The sequence below is a fragment of the Rutilus rutilus genome (genome assembly GCF_951802725.1).
Source record: "Rutilus rutilus genome assembly, chromosome: 1".
NCBI classification, from domain to species: Eukaryota; Metazoa; Chordata; class Actinopteri; order Cypriniformes; family Leuciscidae; genus Rutilus; species Rutilus rutilus.
The window spans coordinates 45,334,035-45,354,095 of record NC_140209.1 but is presented as its reverse complement, the minus strand read 5'-3'; the positions used below and the strand labels follow the sequence as shown (position 1 = coordinate 45,354,095).

General features: G+C 37.8%; 2 protein-coding genes across 2 annotated transcripts; one reads left to right on the top strand and one right to left on the bottom strand.

Moving 5' to 3' along the window:
* Nucleotides 1-207: 207 nt before the first annotated feature.
* litafd (LITAF domain containing) lies at nucleotides 208-7,657 on the bottom strand. Its single transcript, XM_084408475.1, has 5 exons — nucleotides 7,626-7,657; nucleotides 3,584-3,654; nucleotides 3,321-3,431; nucleotides 1,477-1,651; nucleotides 208-1,394 (listed from the first exon to the last, which is right to left on the bottom strand). Exons 2-5 carry the CDS (start codon nucleotides 3,627-3,629, stop codon nucleotides 1,280-1,282), a joined length of 447 nt encoding a protein of 148 aa, XP_084264601.1. The 5' UTR covers nucleotides 3,630-3,654; nucleotides 7,626-7,657; the 3' UTR covers nucleotides 208-1,279.
* ptx4 (pentraxin 4, long) lies at nucleotides 4,853-19,346 on the top strand (the record flags this gene model as incomplete). The annotated part of the gene is given in 10 exon segments (XM_084431907.1): nucleotides 4,853-4,989; nucleotides 11,932-11,938; nucleotides 16,629-16,685; nucleotides 16,688-17,029; nucleotides 17,033-17,092; nucleotides 17,095-17,199; nucleotides 17,203-17,259; nucleotides 17,261-17,303; nucleotides 18,806-18,928; nucleotides 19,219-19,346. Coding segments are annotated over 10 exon segments (1,059 nt in total).
* Nucleotides 19,347-20,061: the final 715 nt, after the last annotated feature.

Genomic DNA, 20,061 nt, shown 5'->3' with positions numbered 1-20,061 from the left:
AAGTGAAACATGGCTAAACAGTGACCCAAAGACAAAGTGAATTTTGAAAGTGTAATTTCTATTTTTATTTAACAAACAGCACAACCCTATTCTAAGGCCCCATGACTTTTCCAGATTGTGATGTACAAGGATGACACTTTTTTTTATTATTACATAATTTGTACCCTATACAATATATATATATATATATTTTTTTTTTTTAATATTTGAGCATGCAAATATTTTAGAGCTTTTCCAATGGAAATTAAATTAATTTAAAGGTATAGTGGAGGATTTTCTTTTTCCGGGTGGATCATCAAGACTATTGGTCCTCCTAAGTGTCAATCATTCTGGTGATGTTTACGTAAGGCCATTGTACGTGCTCGTGCACACGATTCACACGATGGCGTGTGCTCAAAACACAGGTTGGGTTTCCCACTGATGCCTCAGTCACGAAGTTTCTACTTGACAGGTAAAGTTTGGCATGCTATTTGGAGCAATCTATTTAAAATCACTGAAAGTAAAAGTTAATGTAAGCTATGATTAGCTCGTGCATGCTCTCTCGTGCACACATTTAATAGGCGTTCCCTCTTGGGAGCAGGTAGAGTGTTGCGCATGTGCATTTTTTCAAAAAGTGGAAACAAATTAGGGAATTTCTAAAATTTCTTTAGTTTCTTTTCTAAAATTAGGGAAGATCCTCCGCTATACCTTTAATTTATTTGGTTTAATTAATTTACATGACTTTTCCAGCAGAAATCACTTTTAAAAATGAGTCCATCTCATATACCCACTTTTTATTAGACCGTGTGAAGGGTTCTTCAAATGAAAAATGTTGGAAGTATATTAATATAAGAAATATCTTTAGATGTTTTAATGCTTGTATTGGTTCAAATCAATTTAAGTCATTTTGAGGCCCCTTTGAAGTTTGCTGAGGGCCTCTAGCTTGAGGACCAACGTTCGATATGGTGCAGTTGATGGCAAAATGGGTGATATTTACATTGTGATGCAGTAAATGTAGTTAGGCAAATCAAATTCCATGAACACCTCAAACTTGTGAACCCTTAACCCTGAGTCCTTTATAGATATACAATCAAAACCATGAGTATTCATATTCATTTGTGAATGTAATAATACAGACTAAACCAGATGAACACCAAACGGTTCTTCGTTACAAACATTGCGAAGCATGTTCATACGGGCAAGATGACATCTGTGTTGGTCTGAAAGTGTCCTTCATATAGTGTAAGGTGCAACACAAACCCATGAGCAGTGTTAAATTCTGGGAGGGGATGGGACAGGGTTAGCAGCATTTCTTCCTTTCAATGTGCAGGATCTTAGTGCATTTCGGGCATGCGTGAATGACGTCTTTGAAAAACTTGGTGAAAAATGGAATCAGACAGCAGAATAAAATCAACCTGGAAGAGAGGAAGACAGTCACAGTTTGTTGGTGCACACAAGATTTGATGTTTTCATCTGCAAATTCAAATGGAGACTTACCCGCACAGGATGAAGAGTATGCAGGACAACCAGGCGAAAACTCCCACTTTGTAGCTGATTTCGGTTAAGACCTGCTGTTGGCAGTGCGTGCAGGTGGCCATTCCTGGCTTGCGGCCCAGCTCATATGAATCATAGCTGACGAATTTGTTTTTGGCTTCAGTTGACTGGGACTGAACTACAGGAGAAGCATGTGTTTAGTAAGTATTGTCTTTATTATTATTTATTTATCTTGTCTTTATTTACCATTATACAACAGTAAGTTCGGGTCCAATAATTTCATATCTATATTTAGTGCAGCTTTGGGATTAGACCGCTTTTCCTTCCTAGACAGGAACCAGTCACAAAGTCTTGTGAGTGATGAGTTTATTTGATTCATGAATAACAGGAATGTATGGAAGTACATTTCCAAATTTGAAAAAATATATAATTCACAATTCTGAGTCTATATCTTGCAATCCTGACTTTTTCGTAGAATCGTATAATGTTTTAAAGTTTTCTCAGACAGATCCTTTTTTATCACAAGATTAGGTGGAGAATGGAGAATTAAAACAATTCTCCACGTCCAAATGAAACAATTCCCCATCATAAGTACACATTGATGGCCTAAGACACAAAACGAGCGGTTTGTGTGAGAAAACGAACAGTTTTTGTATCGTTGTTATCTCTTGAACACAGCACACGTCCAAATGATCTGACGGTGCGGGCGGGTATAGATATATACACTAGATATCGCTTGGCTACGGTTTCGTTCCAATGAACTGCAGTAGCCAAGGCGACATCTATGTATATATCTATACCCGCCCGCGCCGTCAGATCATTTGGACGTGTGCTGTTTTCAAGAGATAACAACGATACAAAAACTGTTCGTTTTCTCACACAAACCGCTCGTTTTGTGTCTTAGGCCATCAATGTGTACTTATGATGGGGAATTGTTTCATTTGGACGATAGGGAATTGTTTTAATTTGGACTCTGTGCTTGTGTTTTGAGCCAGTGACCATCGACCTGCATTATATGACTGACAGACAAGAACGGTTTGACCTAAAAATATCAAAATTGAAACTACTGCGGAAACAAAGACACCTACATCTTGGATGCCCTTGAGGTAAGCTAAAACATATCAAAAATTAATTTCAAAGTGAACTATCCCTTTAAAATATCTTCTTTTGTGTTCAGCAGAAGAAAGGAAATCATACAGGTTTGGAACAACATGAGGGTGAGTAAATGATGACAGCATTTTCATTTTTGGGTGAACTATCCCTTTAACTAAGAATTATGAGGGGAAAAAACTCTTGTGTGATTTAAACTCATAATTCATCACCCTGCTGAAGAAAAAAAACCCCAGCTCAAATCAGCCTGTGCTGGTTAACTGGTTTTAGCTGGTCTTCCAGCCTAGTCATGCCTTGCTGGTTTTCGAGGGGTTTTCTTCAGCTGGTCAGGTTAAAACTATCTGAAAACCAGCAATGCCTAGGAGAACAGCTTTTTTCAGCAGGGAGAGAAAAAAGTCAGAATTGCAAGATATAAACTCACAATTTGGAATTGCAAGAAACAGACAGAATTGTGTGTTGTAAACTCACAATTCTGAGAAAGAAAGTCTGAATTGTGAGATATAAAGTTTCATATAGATTTTTTGTTTTGTTTTATTCCATAATGGAAACGGGCTTCCATAAACCATGCACCCTACACATATTCATTTATTTATTTAAATGTATACACAATATAAGGACACTAATAATGGTCCAATCCAGTAAAATCCTGATGGCATTATCAAAACATGGGCAGTTCTTTCTGTGTGCCCATTACAGCTAACAGTTTCCCAACAATAATGAACAGGTAACAGACTGACCAGGTGTGGATGATTTCGCTTGGATTCCAGAATCTCCAATAGTGGAGCTTTGCGGGGTGAACGGGGTGTGCACATGGTAGACCTTGACGTTGGAGCCCCTGGCACCCTCGACTGTTGATGTCAAGAGGAAAGATACGGGTAGAACATTAATATTTCCCTTCATATCTATTTCAGGTTTGCACATTTGCGTCACTGGATTGCTTTCATCATTAGTATCATGAAATGAGTCATTCAAAACGACCAATGATGACTCAGCAACTTACTTGGTATGACATACGCAGGCGGGTCCCCGGTTCCGTCAGCACTCATTCTGTCTTTGGCTGAGTTTAAACTGCTGGGACAAAATAAAAAAAAGTCTCAACAGGGTTTTTCCTGGCTCAAAACGAGGCGGAGGTGGTAAAATCCTGATCATGTATTTTAATAATGAGATAATTAAATTTGTATTTTTCGTAGACCATCATAATACTGTGTTTCCCATAGTATTTTTGTTGGTGTAGCTCGGTACCTCTGGGGGGTCTGGGGGAGCATAACATTTTGTACAATTTAAAGATAAATTCATTAATCTGGTGTACTTAGAGTCACCCGAATCCGCTGTTAAAAATAAATAATCCACCGATTTAGATATCTGCATCTGATCATCACATTGCAATTATTCTAATTCTCAGTGTTATGCATGATGATATGGTAACATATCACACTGAAGTAGGCTGATTTAAAATGAACATTTATTTAAAATAAAAGTTCTTCTTTTGGCAAAATTACATTTCCTAAATAGCCTAAACAGAGGCTTTACTCCCTTCAAACTTAAATTGTCAATGTTTCATTACATCACTGTTGGAAACACTCTTATCAGAATATTTTTTTTTTACCTTTATAAAGGGCATTTTCCCCCTAATTTTATGAAAAATAAAATTCTATTCATTCAAACGATTCGTTCAAACGGCTGATTTTTTTCAGAATGAGGCAGTTTATGAATGGGTCATTGAATCTTTGACTCAATCAATTCATTCAAAGCGCTGAATCATTCAGTAATGAAACATGGTTTAGTGTTGCTAGATGTGTTGTGTTTCTGCTGTGATCTTTATTTGGAACTATTTCCCCTGCTGAAATAGAACAAAAACAGTCATTGGGTCAATGTAAGATACTTAATTTTAACTATTTGTTTATTTGACTGTTATGAAATCAGTGTCTCGGTTTCAATCGTGATGGTATTCAGGAAAACAGCACTCTGGTGTGATGTTTCTTAACTGTATAATATGTTTTAAATAAATGCGTGAGCCTCAACAGCGCAACTTTGTTACCGTCAGTAGGCCTACATTAGGTAGGCCTATATTATTATCAACTATTGGCTATCAATCGCTAGCCTGGCTCCGCCCTCCTATGTACTTCTGCTCAATTTTCATTTTCCTTCAGTACTCCGTCTGGGTTTGCGGTATATAGGCTCTATGCACGATCTCTTCCGCGTTTTGTCTCAGCCCACCCAGTTACATCCGGTGCTGCGTCGGAAGCCGTTTTTGCATTCGGTGGAGATAATGGCAAATTACACTCGCTGTTTACAAGAACTTCCAGCGGTTAACGTGAATGATGTTAACAATATTGTGAGGCAGTTAGCTGTCACACCTAAGAGTAAGAAAAAGAAGATGAGCTACATCGACAACTTTGAGGGAGAGTATTCTCTCATATCATGCAAAATCCAACTAGAGATTCGGTTTCTAAATTAATTTTATGAAAGCTTTGCCGCTAGCTATGCGGAAGTAAAGAGGCTGGCTGAGATTCTACCGGAAATACGTCAGCATTCATGGGTTTTCTCGGCCAAATTTTGACCGTCCAATCAGTGAACAGAGGGAGTGGCTGAGAACGCTGGTTGAGGTCGTGCGCTAGATTGAGTTGCGTTAGCGATTGGTTATTATGGCAGATCCAGAGTGGCTCTGGGGAGATCCAATAGTTTTAAACTTCAGCAGAGTACCCGCCTTCAAGGAAGTTAACCCTTGTCAATGGAGAGTGACCAGACTCTCTGTACAAATGAAATGTAGGCTGAAAGTCTGGTAGGACCAGGGCAGGCTAATCAACCGCCACTTACAATAAATGAAATAAAATCAGAATCATCCTCGCGGTTTCGGTGATTCCCTAGTTATTTTTTTATATTGAAAATTGTTTTAATCAGGACATTTGTCCGGTTGGGCAAGTAAAATTCTCTTACACTTGTCCCTTCAAAAAAACACGCGTTAATGTCTAACCCTGGCTTGTGTTTTCCTTGATTGGTTTTCCCTGAAGAGAATTACGTTGTTCTAAAAGAGTGACGTACGTTCATTGCGTTTTATCGTGATGAGAGTTTATTTATTAAACTCAACACGTTATAATGATTCATCTATCATCCACCCTTGATTAATTGGAATTTTTTTTGCCTACTTGGGCCGCCCGAACCGTGGATTAAGATCCGTGCATCACTATCGGCAAATACGCTTGAGAATGAACACAGGCCAGGAACCCGCAACCGTCACGATGGGAAAAAATGGTGTCTGAGTTTTGTCGAGAGCCGGAGCCGGCACGAAATTTGGCTCTGAGCATTTCTCTATGCAGGAAAAACCCTTAGGGGTTGCAATATAGGCTACTTACATGCTAAAGTGTGATAAAATGACAATCTATGCTGGCAACTTAAAGGATGTGTTCAAAAAGTCACATTGTGAGCAAAGCATTTGAAAACTACTGTAAGTAAGAATCCATGTTATATTTTAGGATTGCTTGCTGTCTGTTACTGTTGTGAGTAGGCTACAAACATCAGAAAATGCCCAGTAAAGAAGCTAAAAGGTGCTGACCGTTTTCAAAGGGGAACGCCTTTGAGTTTAGGGGGAAGAAAACTGAGAAAGTCAGGGATGACATGATATGACAGTCTTCCCACAATGAAATAGTCTGAACACTTCTCTTCTTCCTGCTCAATTATCATCAAACTATGTGTAGCTGCCTGTCAACTTCACGTATGTTTGGCCAAAGTGTATACAATGCAGACATATTACAAATCATGTGGCATTTATTTCCATGATGCTACAGTGCGGTGAACGCCTTAGATAACAAAAAGACAACAGTTTTACAAGCCCAGGCACTGATTGATACAGATGTCCTCCCAAAGACAGAAGTGGAATGTTGCTCTACTACATGTCTAACTGCGGTAGTAATACTCGACTAATCAAACACAGATGTTTCTTATGGAAAACAAGCTCCAGTCTTACCTGAACTTCACAAACCAAATATATCAGATCAACAATGTGTAGATATAAGAACATAAAAATTCCCATTAAATTTATATTTCAAAGTGTATATAAATGATTGTAAAGTTAATTGTATTAGGTGTATCAGTAGGAGGTGACCTGGAAACCTCATACAGTCTAAATATGTCAGTTATTTTACAGCTAAAGCAAACAAAGTCAAAAGCACTATTTATTGCTCAGGTCAGCTTTGATCAAAGCATTCACTATGCCGTCTTTCTTAGTAAATGACGGTTTAGAGCTCTGGCCATTCAAAAAATGTTGCTGCAATTAGTTATAACAACTTAAAATTTGATGAGAACTTAAATATCCAACTTAACTAAAGTTAACTAAACATAACAAGTTTAAATCAAGCACGAACATATCCTTTAAAGTTGAAGCAACACATTATTTTTAATTCTAATGTTGAAATTTAAGTTGTGATAATCACAGCAATAATTTTTCACAGTGTATAGAGCTTAACATTCAAACTAAAATAAGGCCACACAATGTTTCATTTGCATTTACATTTTATTCATTTACATTTTTACTTCTAAAAAAACGTAGGCTATATTTTTCTAATTATTTCATCCCTGTTCTGTCTTGTACTATTCTGTACAGTTCGAAACTGTATTAGCACTTAATAACTTGTGTTATTGCCGCCTCAAGACTAATTGCTTGTTGTATTCCTCATTTATAAATCTCTTCATGAAAGATAAAAGTATTACAATAATACCATAATGTGTTTGTGAATGGGGTAGTTACTGCACAACGCATAACACGATTTCACTCATTATTTTTAAACCTTTTATTGTCTTCTAATCTGAAGCAAAACACCTTTAAAATCAAAATAAATCATTTGAATCAACATCCATGGAACATTTAGCATCAGTTCTAATTCAATTAAACTAACAATTCAAGAAAAATCCTGAAAGGAATATAAACAGCAATGCAAAACTGTTGAGTACTCAATACTTCAAACTCTTAAACCTTTTCTCAGATCATCAAAAATGCCCCACCTAAATCTAGAGGCACTGCAAAGCTGTACAGAGAGCTCTCTTACCTGTCCTGTTGCTGATAGTTAGACTAAAAACCAGTTTCGATGGCGTTTACAAGCTTTTCATAGTCACTCACCAGCTCCACCCCTGCCTACTTAGTATGCATTAACATATTCTGTCATGTTTTATGAATGTTCTGATGTCAGAAACAGGAAGAAGGCAGTATTTCTTGACATATAAATCATTGAAAATGTCTCTGTCTCTGAATAACCAGTTTCGCTAATAGCATCAATGGTGGGGTACAGTATATGAATGTAAACATAATACTTCTATACTGAAAATGACAAAAATCAGCAAAGTGTATTGTGGTAGCAGGTGTTTTGTTTTCACTTTTCACACCTGTTATTTCCAATGAAAGAAAACCTAAATATTGTTTGCTATCATGTGAAGTTGGTCAGATATGGTAATCAAAACTAAGTTGAAGTTGATATCTTATATAGTGACTCCTTTACTCTAAACCTTATGTTCTCCCAAAGATTTATGTGTAAAAAATGATAATAAAGAATAGTATTTTTAAAATTAACTTATTTTCTTATCAAAATGTCAAAACCCATTTGACAGTTATTATGTAATCTTTTAAGAACTTTTTGGAAATGTGAATGTTGATACAGTAACATTGATGTGACCCCGGTAAAAAAAACAAAAAAAAAAAACAAAGAGTTTAAATAACAGTAGACAGTTAGCAATTGAATCAGAAAATCTTAACATAATCTTGAAGTAACAGAAGTTACTATATTGCTAACACTTTACAAGAAGGTTTTTACAACATTTATTAATCTAGATAGCTAATGTTTACTTCTGCATACATTTTAACATTTCATGTTCTATAAATTAACATTAGTTGTATTCTGAACAAACACAAATTAATAATGAACAGCAGTATATTTGTAGTATACTACAGTAGCCTGACCAGTAGTATATAGTCTGAACTGTAGTATACTACATCAAGAGTAAAACTTTTATAGCTTATAACGAGTGATTATACATTTTATGAAAGTTATCAACATATCAATGTCAACCTGATATGTTAATTATACTAAACAGGGTGTAAAAAAAAAACGAAACAAAAAGGCCCTGGGTTCTCTCAGGCCACAAACAGAAGGTGTAAAACATCATGTTACAGTGGTCGGAAAATTTTGAAAAACCCATTCTTGAAACTAAAGCCCTATTCACACGGGATAAGTATTACCTGGTTACCTCTAGTCATTTGTAATAATTGCGGAGGTTGTCTGTGATCTTAATCCCGTGCGAATCGGCATCTCTGTGATTTGGCGGGGTCGTATATAATTTTTTCAAGGTTTCATTGTTTCCTGTGCGCTTTTTTATCCATCTTTCGCGAAGAATGGAGGCTGCGTTGGAGTGGTTTGATAGTATTTTGGGTGCTGGGTAATATCACTATAGGCTAAACCATACAATTTGCTGAAAGAGAAAGCTGAAAACCATCAGAAGAGCAAAAACAAAAAGAATGATTAGATGGAGATGAATGACTAGCAGCATGTGGTAAGGAACATTCTCCTGTTTATGATATTTCATACAGCTAGACCTATAACAACAAGACATTTCCAAGCAATAGACTATTGAGATCATATTCGGGAGATAAGTCAGTAATTTCGAGTAAACACACAGGCTTCGCTTACCCCGTGCAAATGCGCCACACGAAATTCAGATGTGGCTGGGTAATTTCTAAATGACACGTGGTCCCCAGATAATACTAATCCAGTGTGAATAGGGCTTAACAGACTAGATAATGTTGGTTTCCAGCAAAGATATTTCAACTTTTTCTGTTTTAAAGTGTAAGCTCTCTGTGTAAGAGATAAACATCCCTATACAAGGGCTAAGGGCAAAGAACTGTTGAGATGGATGGATGAGGGGTACGTGAGCTGACTTCATGAGATTTCCAGGTGTGGCAGGGAGTGGAAGAGTCTGTGTTGCTGATATCATGAGAGTGGGCTCGGCTTCTCAACTGCGTCCTTTTGTGCGACACTCCTTTCCCTGCGGTTTAGCTTGTCCGACAGCATTCCATCTGCCGTCACCAAACATGATCTGTTCCACATTCCGTAAAAGGTTGCAAACTTCCTGCTGATGATTACAGAGAAATAATTATAGTGAGATGTTGAGTTTGTCGGGAGTATTTTGAATGAATGAGGTATATGGCGCATTCCTATGTACTACTGTACACCCAAAGCACTTTACAATCATGTCAGGGGCTCTCCTCAACCACCACCAGTGTCCAGCATCCACTTGGATGATGCGACGGCAGCCACAGTACAACAGCGCCAGTGCGAATCAACCCCCATTGCACATCAGGTTTAATTTACAGACTTTCAGCTGTTTGCAATGAACAAATCAAACAAAAATAATTGAAATAGCTCAACACAACACATTTTTCAAGTGGTTTCCCCAAATGTAACTGAAAATGCAACTTTAAATGGCTTATGCAGTCTCAAAATGATTTAATCCCCTAAATAGAATCCCTCATAACAGCACAAATCTGCATAACGAGTGTTGTCTCAAGCACACCTGATGCAACTAATCAAGATCTTCATTAGTTGCACCAGGTGATCTTGAGCTAGAACATATGAAATACTTGAACTGGCTTAGTTTGTTGAGTGTCATGTTTGACTGCATGTTAGAAATATGGTCAAAAGTCAAAAGAATGGTCCAAAAATGCTAATTATAGCGAAGGCACTAAATGTTCCTTGAGACACCATTGGAGGCATAGTCCGCAAGTTTAAAGTTTAAGGAACAGTGGTTACATTTCCTGGACGGGGCAGAAAAAGTAAGCTATCAATAGCTGCATCCAGATTTCTGAGAAGGCAGGTTCAGAAAAACCCTTGAGTGACTGCAAAAGACCTGCAGGAAGACTTGGTGGCAACAGGCATTGAGGTTTCAGCTTGCACAAGGCGTGTACTAAAAGTATGCGGTTTCCATGCCAGAACTCCAAGATGTACACCACTCAAAAGCACAAGAAAAGTGTCATACATAAGCCACAGAAGTTTTGGGATTCTGTTCTGTGAAGTGATGAAACAAAACTGGAACTGTTCGGCCCTATGGATCAGCGATATGTCTGGAGGAAGAAGAATGAAGCATATGCTAGAAAGAAAACTCTGCCAGTTAAGCATGGTGGGGCTCGGTGATGCTCTGGGGCTGCTTTGAAACCCGCCATTGCAGGCCATTGCTCATGAGGATTCATCAGAAACACTGATGGGGAAGTTATAAACATCACGTGAGATATTTTGAACAAAACCCATTCCAAAACCTTTACTTAAAGCCTAACAAACTAGCATGCTTTGTTCAGTTTAAATTGTTCATATTCCAAATTCTGACTAGATGAGATTAGTTCAAAACTGATGTATAAAAACACAACTGTGAACATACATTCTAATACTAACCTTAACCCTATAGCCTCCAATTAGAATGATAAACTATGTCACTTAGTGGACAGAGTGAATTCTGATTATTGTTCATTACTTCTTACTGAATGTTTGTGTGTCGATTGCGGTTACTGCAGTTTTATAAAAACAATAAACCACTTGAAAAAGTATATGGCTCCTATGGCTTATTGTTATTATTTTGCAGTAACAAGACAAGTCAGCATGCAATATCCAACCAAACTGGATTTTCAAGATGTGTTCAAGGCTTCATAGAGCTATTTTAAGAAACTAGACTGGATCAATTCAGAGAGAACACAGTAATAGTTGTCATCTAAGGGGTGTTTTTGCCTTTAAAGGTCACTTCCTACGGAAAAGATCCACACAAAATCTTTGGAAGAGCTTGTACTGTAACTTTTGGGAGAGTGAATAGGCATCAATATGTGGTGTGGTTGTAACTAAGAAACAATTCTAGTAGGACGTCAAAAAGAAAAAGAGATTATGTGTGCTGTTTATAAAGCATGGAATGACAACCAGGGCAAGAACGTTCATAAATCACATTCCAACAAGAAAAGTCCCCCAGAAAGATCTGCAAAGAAAAGCAAGTAAAAATAGGGCCCAATCTACAGCTGTGATTTGAAGGATTTTTCCTTACTGATTTTTCACAGGTGTTTTCCCCTTCATTTGAATTTCGCACTGTGTATTAGGGTAAAATGAAAATGTCTGTAAACTGAACTGTCCAGGAGAAACATCACGTGAGATATTTTGAACAAAACGCATTCCAAAACCTTTACTTAAAGCCTAACAAACTAGCATGCTTCGTTCAGTCATATTCCAAATTCTGACTTGATGAGATTAGTTCAAAACTGATGTATTAAAAACACAACTGTCCCAGGGCAGAAAATTACCAGTACCTTTTCTGTTTTTGTTTTATTTCCAGATTTGTGGTAAGAAAGACAATGTGAAGGCTAGAAACTGATGCAGAGAATATATGCATGCTGTGCGTATGCATCTGTTTAATTTAAGGATAAATAATAAAGAGTTAAAATGAGAATCCCGTTAGTTTTGCATTTTAAAACTAGTTTGCATTTTTTGCAGGATCATTTATTGAAATGTATTCTCTGCAGTAGGCCTATCTAAAGTTAACAGCAGCCTACTAAAAGCAATACTTTCTGCTTTTTTGCCATCTAGCAGCTAAATAAATGGTAACACTTTATTTTGATGGTCCCTTTTGAACATTCTACTAACTATAAGTGACTTTGCTACTACGTATCAACTAACTCTCATTACAGTATTAGTAGATACTGCTTAATGTCTGCTTAATATCTGCTAACTCTTTATTTTGATGTTTCCTAACAGACATTCTACTATCTAAGTAACTGTGTAACATAGATAGATGCATATCAAAGGGAGGACATCTTAACTTTAAACCACGCTTTAAATAGACAGTTCTTGCCAATGTGTATATCTATACAGGAAGCTATACATTTGTTTCAAGGTAAGATATTTTGGACTTGCCTGTTGCATGATTAGCAGGCTTTTAGTATTACATGTGTTTCAATCTGAACAAATTTCCCTTTAGGCATTATTCAATCATGTATTAGTTCATTTATATATTTTAATTGAGCTGTACTGAAATATTTTGACCTGGGGCCCGTTCTTCGTACGTCGCTAACTCACTTAGCTGGATTTGATTGTTGGCGATTTGGCATGATCTTGGATTGTTCGGTTCTTCGACGCTCATCATGGACTTGCTGTCATAGCAACAGGTGCGCAATCTTAAACCTGCTCGGGAGCAGGCTTATTTCATGTTATCAGGATTAGACTGCGGCTTTATAAGCGGAGCTGATACGATATATCTTTCTGAGATATATCTTTTTTTTCTCGTGACTCCTGAGATTGTCGTTTACATTATTAATTTGTTGGAAACGCACATTTATTTTCGACTTGTCGGAGTCGGGCTTTAACTAGGCTACAGCACAAACTGTTTGCATTGCCCTAAGATTATTTGCGAGTGGCTCTTTCCTTTACACTATTGGAGATGCGGAGAACTTGATGGAAAGTGCTGTCTGTCGTGTCATTCGGAATTTACCTGGCGCTTTTAGGTTTAAAAAACAGTTGTTGTTGTTTTTTTTGTGTTTTTTTTTTGGCATTTCCAAGCCACTTAAGACCCAATGTTGTAAAGCATTTTTTTTAAAGCCTTTTTTCTTTTTTTTAGGCTATCATAATTTTTTATGAAGATCATGCAATCATGACCATGCCGATTACACTATATGCCACTCAGGCTTCACTAACGTGATTGGTACCATAGACTGCCATCAAGGCCTCAATGAAGGGGATTATGCATGTGCCATATTACACAACATTGCCAAAAAAACACACTTTTCATTAAATGTTTAATAAAAGACAAATATGCTTAGTTCCTTGAGTTTTATTTCAGTTGTTCTTTGTAAAGAAAAGCCAGTGGTCAAGTGCCTGCAACAAGAGATATTAGACACATGCCTCATGCAACAAATAAAAAGGAAAAGTTGGCTATACACTGCCCACCTGTAGGCCTATGTCTCCTCTGTCTGTGCAGACTCTTCTGTAGCCCTTTCTGTAGATGTGGAATCCTGCAACTTATATTGCAGCCATAAAGCATACAAGTATAAATTAAGTAAAGTTATTTATGCACTTGCAGGCTAGTTCCTCCATATGACAGTTATCTGAGAGGGTTTATTCACTGTCCAGTGCAATGGAAACAAATGGACATTACAAAGTCTTATACTTTCTTTCCTTTGTAAAGTTAGAAATGTCCACTTACTGCACATATTTCAGCCACTACTTTCTTGGGAACAGATACAAGTGTTGGTGTATTATGTAAAAGTGCACAAAAGAGGAAAACACAATGTCATTACAATGAACTACACTCTGGAAAAATGTGATCAATAACTCATGGCAAAATATTTTCACGTTAACATAAGTTTATCAGTTTTCACTTTCACAAGTCAAAGCAATTCATCATTACTCAAGATTTAACAGTTGAAATGACTATACAGCCTTAATTTAATGCAGCAAAAATTATTTTACAGTGTAGGCTACTAAGATCTTTTTTTTCAGCCTTTTTCTTGGTTGCTTTTATAAACAGACAACCATTTATTTAACAGTGCATTTTATAAAAGAGACTATAATATAACTAAAAATTACCATTATGTAGAATATTTTTGTACTTCACTTTTATTTGTTCCCATGTTCTAGTGTGGTGACTGACATTACAATGCACAAAGTAATTATGCAATTGTTAAAATACAATAATATAGTCTAATAAGTGATAAAACATCTAACATGGCCACTTCTAACGGATTTAAATTGTCTGCTACTCTTTGCCAGCCCTCTCTCCTGGCTTTTGCAGACTTTGAGATGTTCCCTGCCGTTTTGATTAAACATTAAAATTCCGAATAAACTTCGACTATTAGTTCTCTTGCTCTGCTGAGGAGAAAAACTGAGCGCGCTCTTTGGCCACGCTGAGCAGCCAATAGCAGCGTTGCTGATCAATGTTTCTACTATCGATACATATCCCCTTTTAACCAGCGCATGAACGCGCAATTATCTCAGATAAATCAATCCAGCGATACTAATCATATCCAGCAAGTGTGTTCGAAGAACCGAGTTAGCCGGATCATGATTCGCACGATGATATCATCTTGGATGTGTCATTTGATCTCGGATGTAATAAGCAACGTACGAAGAACGGGCCCCAGGTGTGAACTGAAATGAATTTAATGTAAATATGTGTGATGACCCAGATCTTGGTGCTGAATTGTGATCAACTCCAAATTTAGAGCCAAAGTAATCACAGATCCGAATTCAGCTTGGATAGGTTATTCTCCCAGGCTGTTGTAAGCAATGGTTGCACAAAGAATGCATCGTAAAATCTGAAACATGATCCATGAGTGCAATTTGTTCATTGCTAGGCAACTGTAGCCTACCACCTCCCCAGAAGGGGAGCTTTTGGGCTCAGACTTCAGGTTTCAGATGTGCTTTAAATTTGTCAGCCATAAAAGTTAAATGTTGGAAATCATACCTCAGACATATGTATGTTTATATGTTGTATTGTTATAGATAATTATGTTTGTGTTGTTTTTTCTCCCATGCTTTGAACACTTTGTGTTACTTTATACAGACAAATGCAGAACTTGTGCACAGAAAAAAGAAATGGTTGAAAGTTATGTAAATCTTTTTCAGAACATCCGGGAATAGGAGGATGTACACATACACAAACTATTAGATTTGGATATGTTTTAAAAAAATCTAAGATCCAGTTATTTAAACGGCTGTAAAGGAGGTAAAGAGACCATGACTAGATGGACCAGAAGTGTTTTGTTCATAATCTTCCTGCTGATGCCTCTGACCTACTACCTAATATAGTAGGATGTCCTGTTACTTTATCCTCTACAGTAAAAGACCTGGGTGTTATACTCGATTGCAACCTGTCTTTCAAAAATCATATTTCATATGTTACAAAAACCGCCTTTTTCCACCTTAGAAACATTGCTAAGCTACGTAATATGCTATCAGTTTCTGATGCAGAAAAGTTAGTTCATGCATTCATGACCTCGAGACTAGATTACTGTAATGCTTTATTAGCTGGTTGTCCTGCATCCTCAATAAACAAGCTACAGTTAGTCCAGAATGCCGCCGCTAGAGTGCTTACTAGATCAAGAAAATATGATCATATAACACCGATTTTATCATCACTGCATTGGTTACCTATAAAGTTCCGTATTAATTACAAGGTATTGCTACTTACTTATAAAGCCCTAAACGGCTTAGCTCCAGTCTATTTAACGGATCTTCTATCGCCCTATAATCCATCGCACTCTTTAAGATCACTAAATTCAAGGCTTTTGGTCATACCTAGGATATCCAGAACCACCAAAGGAGGGAGAGCATTTTCACATTTAGCTCCAAAACTCTGGAATAGCCTTCCTGATAGTGTTCGTTGCTCAGACTCGCTCTCCCAGTTTAAAACTAGATTAAAGTCGCATCTCTTCAGCCAGGCATTCATATAATATTTTTAATCTTACAGTTCAAATTACAATCCGGCCTCTAGTTAATAAACGCCAGAGGAGAACTGGCCCCCGACTGAGCCTGGGTTCTCCCAAGGTTTTTTTTTCTCCATTGGGTCACCTGATGGAGTTTTAGGACACCAGTAGGTCACTTGATGGAGTTTTTCGGTTCCTTGCCACTGTTGCCTTTGGCTTGCTCAGTTGGGGATATTCTGGGGATATCTAATTTGATTTTATCAATAAATTCAACTAGAAACAAACCTTGTTGTATTATTTTAATTTAATACTGTGAAGCTGCTTTGATACAATCTGTATTGTGAAAAGCGCTATACAAATATACTTGACTTGACTTGACTTGACCTGGACACAGGGAGGAGCACCAACTGAGACAAATAAACCCTTAAACCAAAGACTGAGAAGGCTGAATCAGCAGGTTTGTTATGTTTAGCATTTAACATACTGTCTTTAAATATCATATTACATATATCTGTATATGTATTCCTCCATTCCTAGTTCAATACATTTGAATGGATGATCTTCACTCATCTTCAGAGCATTGCTGAAAACTACAACATTTCAAAAAGCATAGACTCTTGATTTCAAGTTTTTTAGTCTGCAGTTTGAGAGGATCTCCAGAGAGCTCTATGCAAAGAAACATCAGAGATCAGTCTGAATTCCCTCAAATCCTGGAATCAGTTTTCCAGTCGACAGAAAAGTACTAAGAGGCTTGACTCGAGTCTGGCCAACATGACAAGAGCTTTGAGGGAGAACAACCATCTCAACCTCAGACAAATCCATATGCAGAGAACTGTGCTGTCCCACAAGATCCAGAACCAGCAAAGCCACATCGGTTCTTTGGAGTCCTTGAGGAATCAGGTTCGACATGGGATGCAGGATCTTCTGGCCTCTCTCAAAAGACATCAGACCCATATAATGAAATGGGAGAGTCAGATGCAAGAGTTGTTTAAGATCATTTCAGCTTCCAATGCATGAGTTTTAGATCCCCTCAATTTTATTAGGAAGCAACAAGGTGAGGTGAGGCATGTCCAGCCTATAAACCAAAGTCCGAAGAACACAGAATGAGAGATAGATTGCCTACTTCTGGGCACACCAAACAACCACAGACACACAAAATGAGACACAGACAACGGCAACCATGGTAGAGCACTGTACAACCACCAGTTCAGGCTGAAGAGGAACCTTTTCAACTTCCACTTCGATAAAAAAATCCCACATATTCAAGCCCCAAAGGAAGAAGCCAGAAGTAGATATTTCGAATGGTTTTGTGTCTAAAAATGAAATTGAAATGCAAACTGCAAAAAAGCAGTTTTTTCCAATTCGTGATAAAGAAACTCCAATAAAGTTGTATCCACTTTAAGTGACCTGCATTAGATCTTTGGAGGAGAAAGTTTCACAGTTAACCAATGCTCTTCTTGACTCTTTTGCTCCTCTGAGGTCACGTAAGGTAACTTCAGCAATCCCAGACATTTGTTTCAAACTATGAATAGACTGCTTAAAGTTGATGCTGTCACCACCTTGCCTGTTTCTCAACAGCTATGTGATTCTTTTCTTCATTTCTTTAACTCTAAGATTGATAGTGTTTGCAAACAAATTTCTGTTGCATCTACTCCCACTGTCCCACTTATCTGTTCATCTGGGTTAACTGGTATTTCTGTCACTAATTTCCTACATCTTGATTCTGAGGCTCTCAAAAGGGAGGTATCAAGCATGAAATCTACCACTCGCTTGCTTGATCCTATTCCCACAATCTTATTTAAATCTTGCTTCGATGTTTTGAGCCCTACTGTCCTCAGTATTATAAATGACTCATTGCAGATGGGGGATATTCCAGCAGCATTAAAGATTGTTGCTGTAACTCCTATACCAAAACAAGAAAATATTGCCCTGGATGATTTTGATAATTTTCGACCTATCTCTAATCTTCCGTTTATGGCAAAAATACTTGAGCGTGTTGTTGCCTCTCATTTGTGTAAACATCTTGCAATTAATAACCTTTTTGAACCCCTTCAGTCAGGTTTTCATAAATTCCACAGTACTGAAATGGCTTTGGTCAAAGTTACCAATGATTTGTTGATGGCTTCTGACTCCGGTGCAATTTCCATTCTCATCCTTCTTGATTTAAGAACAGCTTTTGATACTGTTGATCATAGCCTATTACTCACCCGCCTTGAACAAGATTTTGGTGTGTCGGGGACAGCTCTGAAGTGGTTTAAATCCTATTTCACTGACCGTTCTCAGTTCGTTTCCATGGGCGAAATTCAGGTCTGAGATTAGCTCTGTTCTCAGTGGTGTTCCCCCAGGGCTCTGTCTTGGACCCTCTGCTCTTTAATATTTATCTGTCACCTCTTGGCCATTTGTTGAGATCGCTTGGCCTCCATTATCACTTTTATGCTGATGATACGCAGATTTATTAACACTCTAAATCTGGTGAATACCTTGATGTTGATTTTCTCTCCGGCTGTGTTTCTGAGATAAAGGAATGGATGAGTAATAATTTATTGTGTCTGAACGGTGGTAAAACTGAAGTTATGCTTATTGGTTCCCGTCATCTAATATCCAAAGCTGGTTCTTTATCTTTGGCTATTGATGGCTCGGTCTTGGCGACTCAAGCTAAAGTGAGGGATCTTGGAGTTATTTTTGAAACTAGTCTTTCATTTGATTCTTTTGTTCAGAGTACAGTTAAATCATCCTTCTTTCAGCTCAGAAACATAGCAAGATTGTGTCCTATGCTAAATTTCTCAGTAGCTGAAAAGCTGATGAATTCCTTTGTTGTCTCTAGGATAGATTACTGTAACGGCCTTTTAGCTGGAGTCTCTAAATCCACGCTCAACAAACTGCAGTATGCACTGGATATTGACTGGGTCCAGGGTATGCAATCATATTAGGGGAGAGCGGGGTAAGTTGTCACACGGGTAAGTTGTCACACTGTCCATAACTCCAACACTAGGCTCTATCTCAAAAATCAAATAGCCACTTTATGTGACTTCTTCTTCTATAGTCAACTTCCTGTTCACATGTGGTCAAGATCACTGTAATCTGAGGTTAGAACTTGAGATTTAGCCAACATTAGCTCACATGTCAATATGGGGAAAGTTGTCTCAATGACTTTGGGGCAAGTCGTCACATGTGACAACTTGCCCCTGTACAAATAAACACAGCCCCAGCACCAACCCTGTCCTGCCTAGCATGCCCAGTTGCTTCTGCTATCACCAGCTCACCCTTACCCAGCAATGCTATCGCTGACAGTGGGCTACCAACTCCAGTGGACATCCGGCCATATCCATAAGATGGCCCCCGAAAACCAGCCAGCAAAGGAAGAAAACGACGCAAAAAGCTGTTTCAAAAGAAAGGGAAGCAGAAATCTGGACCTATGAAAAACAAGGCATTTACATTTAGTCATTTAGCAGACGCTTTTGTCGAGTTCAGGCATTGTTCAGAGTAGCATATGCGTAAAATGTGTAAAATGCAACAATTGGGCCCATGATGCTTGCACCTCAGGCCAGGCAATTTATGTGTGTCAGAATTGTGACTCTGGAGATGAGTCCGATTAGTCAGATACAGGGCATCTGTTTTGATCAGAGGTTAAGTTAAGCAGGTTATCTGCAGCATTCCATTCAGTTATCAGGATCTATGTGCAAGCCATAGAACGTTTGAGTTTAAAGTTCAAAGTAAAGTGGTTTTGCCACTTAATTGAAATGTGCATTATTTGGATTGAAATAATTGTTTTTCCAGATTCTCCAGGCACGGATGTTGATATTTCCAGTTCTGTTTTGAGTTTAAAAATTAAAATCAATATTCACAATTAAGTAGTTGTGTTCTTATTTTTTTAGATAATCTAGTGTGACAACTTACCCACCCTAGTGTGACAATTTACCCGCCGATGGGGCAAATTGTCACAAGTGCACACTCGCTACTCAACAGTCTACAACTCCGTAATGAGATAAGATATGAAGATGTTATGAATACATACAACATATGTGCCCAAGACTTCCTTCTTTCAT

Bases quoted from the DNA above. Each gene is read 5' to 3' on its own strand.
- litafd (XM_084408475.1), bottom strand. From the start codon at position 3,629: ATGAGTGCTGACGGAACCGGGGACCCGCCTGCGTATGTCATACCAA. The intron at 3,432-3,583 runs GTAAGTTGCTGA...TGACATCAACAG, and splicing joins GCCTGCGTATGTCATACCAA to TCGAGGGTGCCAGGGGCTCC. The intron at 1,652-3,320 runs GTCAGTCTGTTA...CTTCTCCTGTAG, and splicing joins AGCGAAATCATCCACACCTG to TTCAGTCCCAGTCAACTGAA.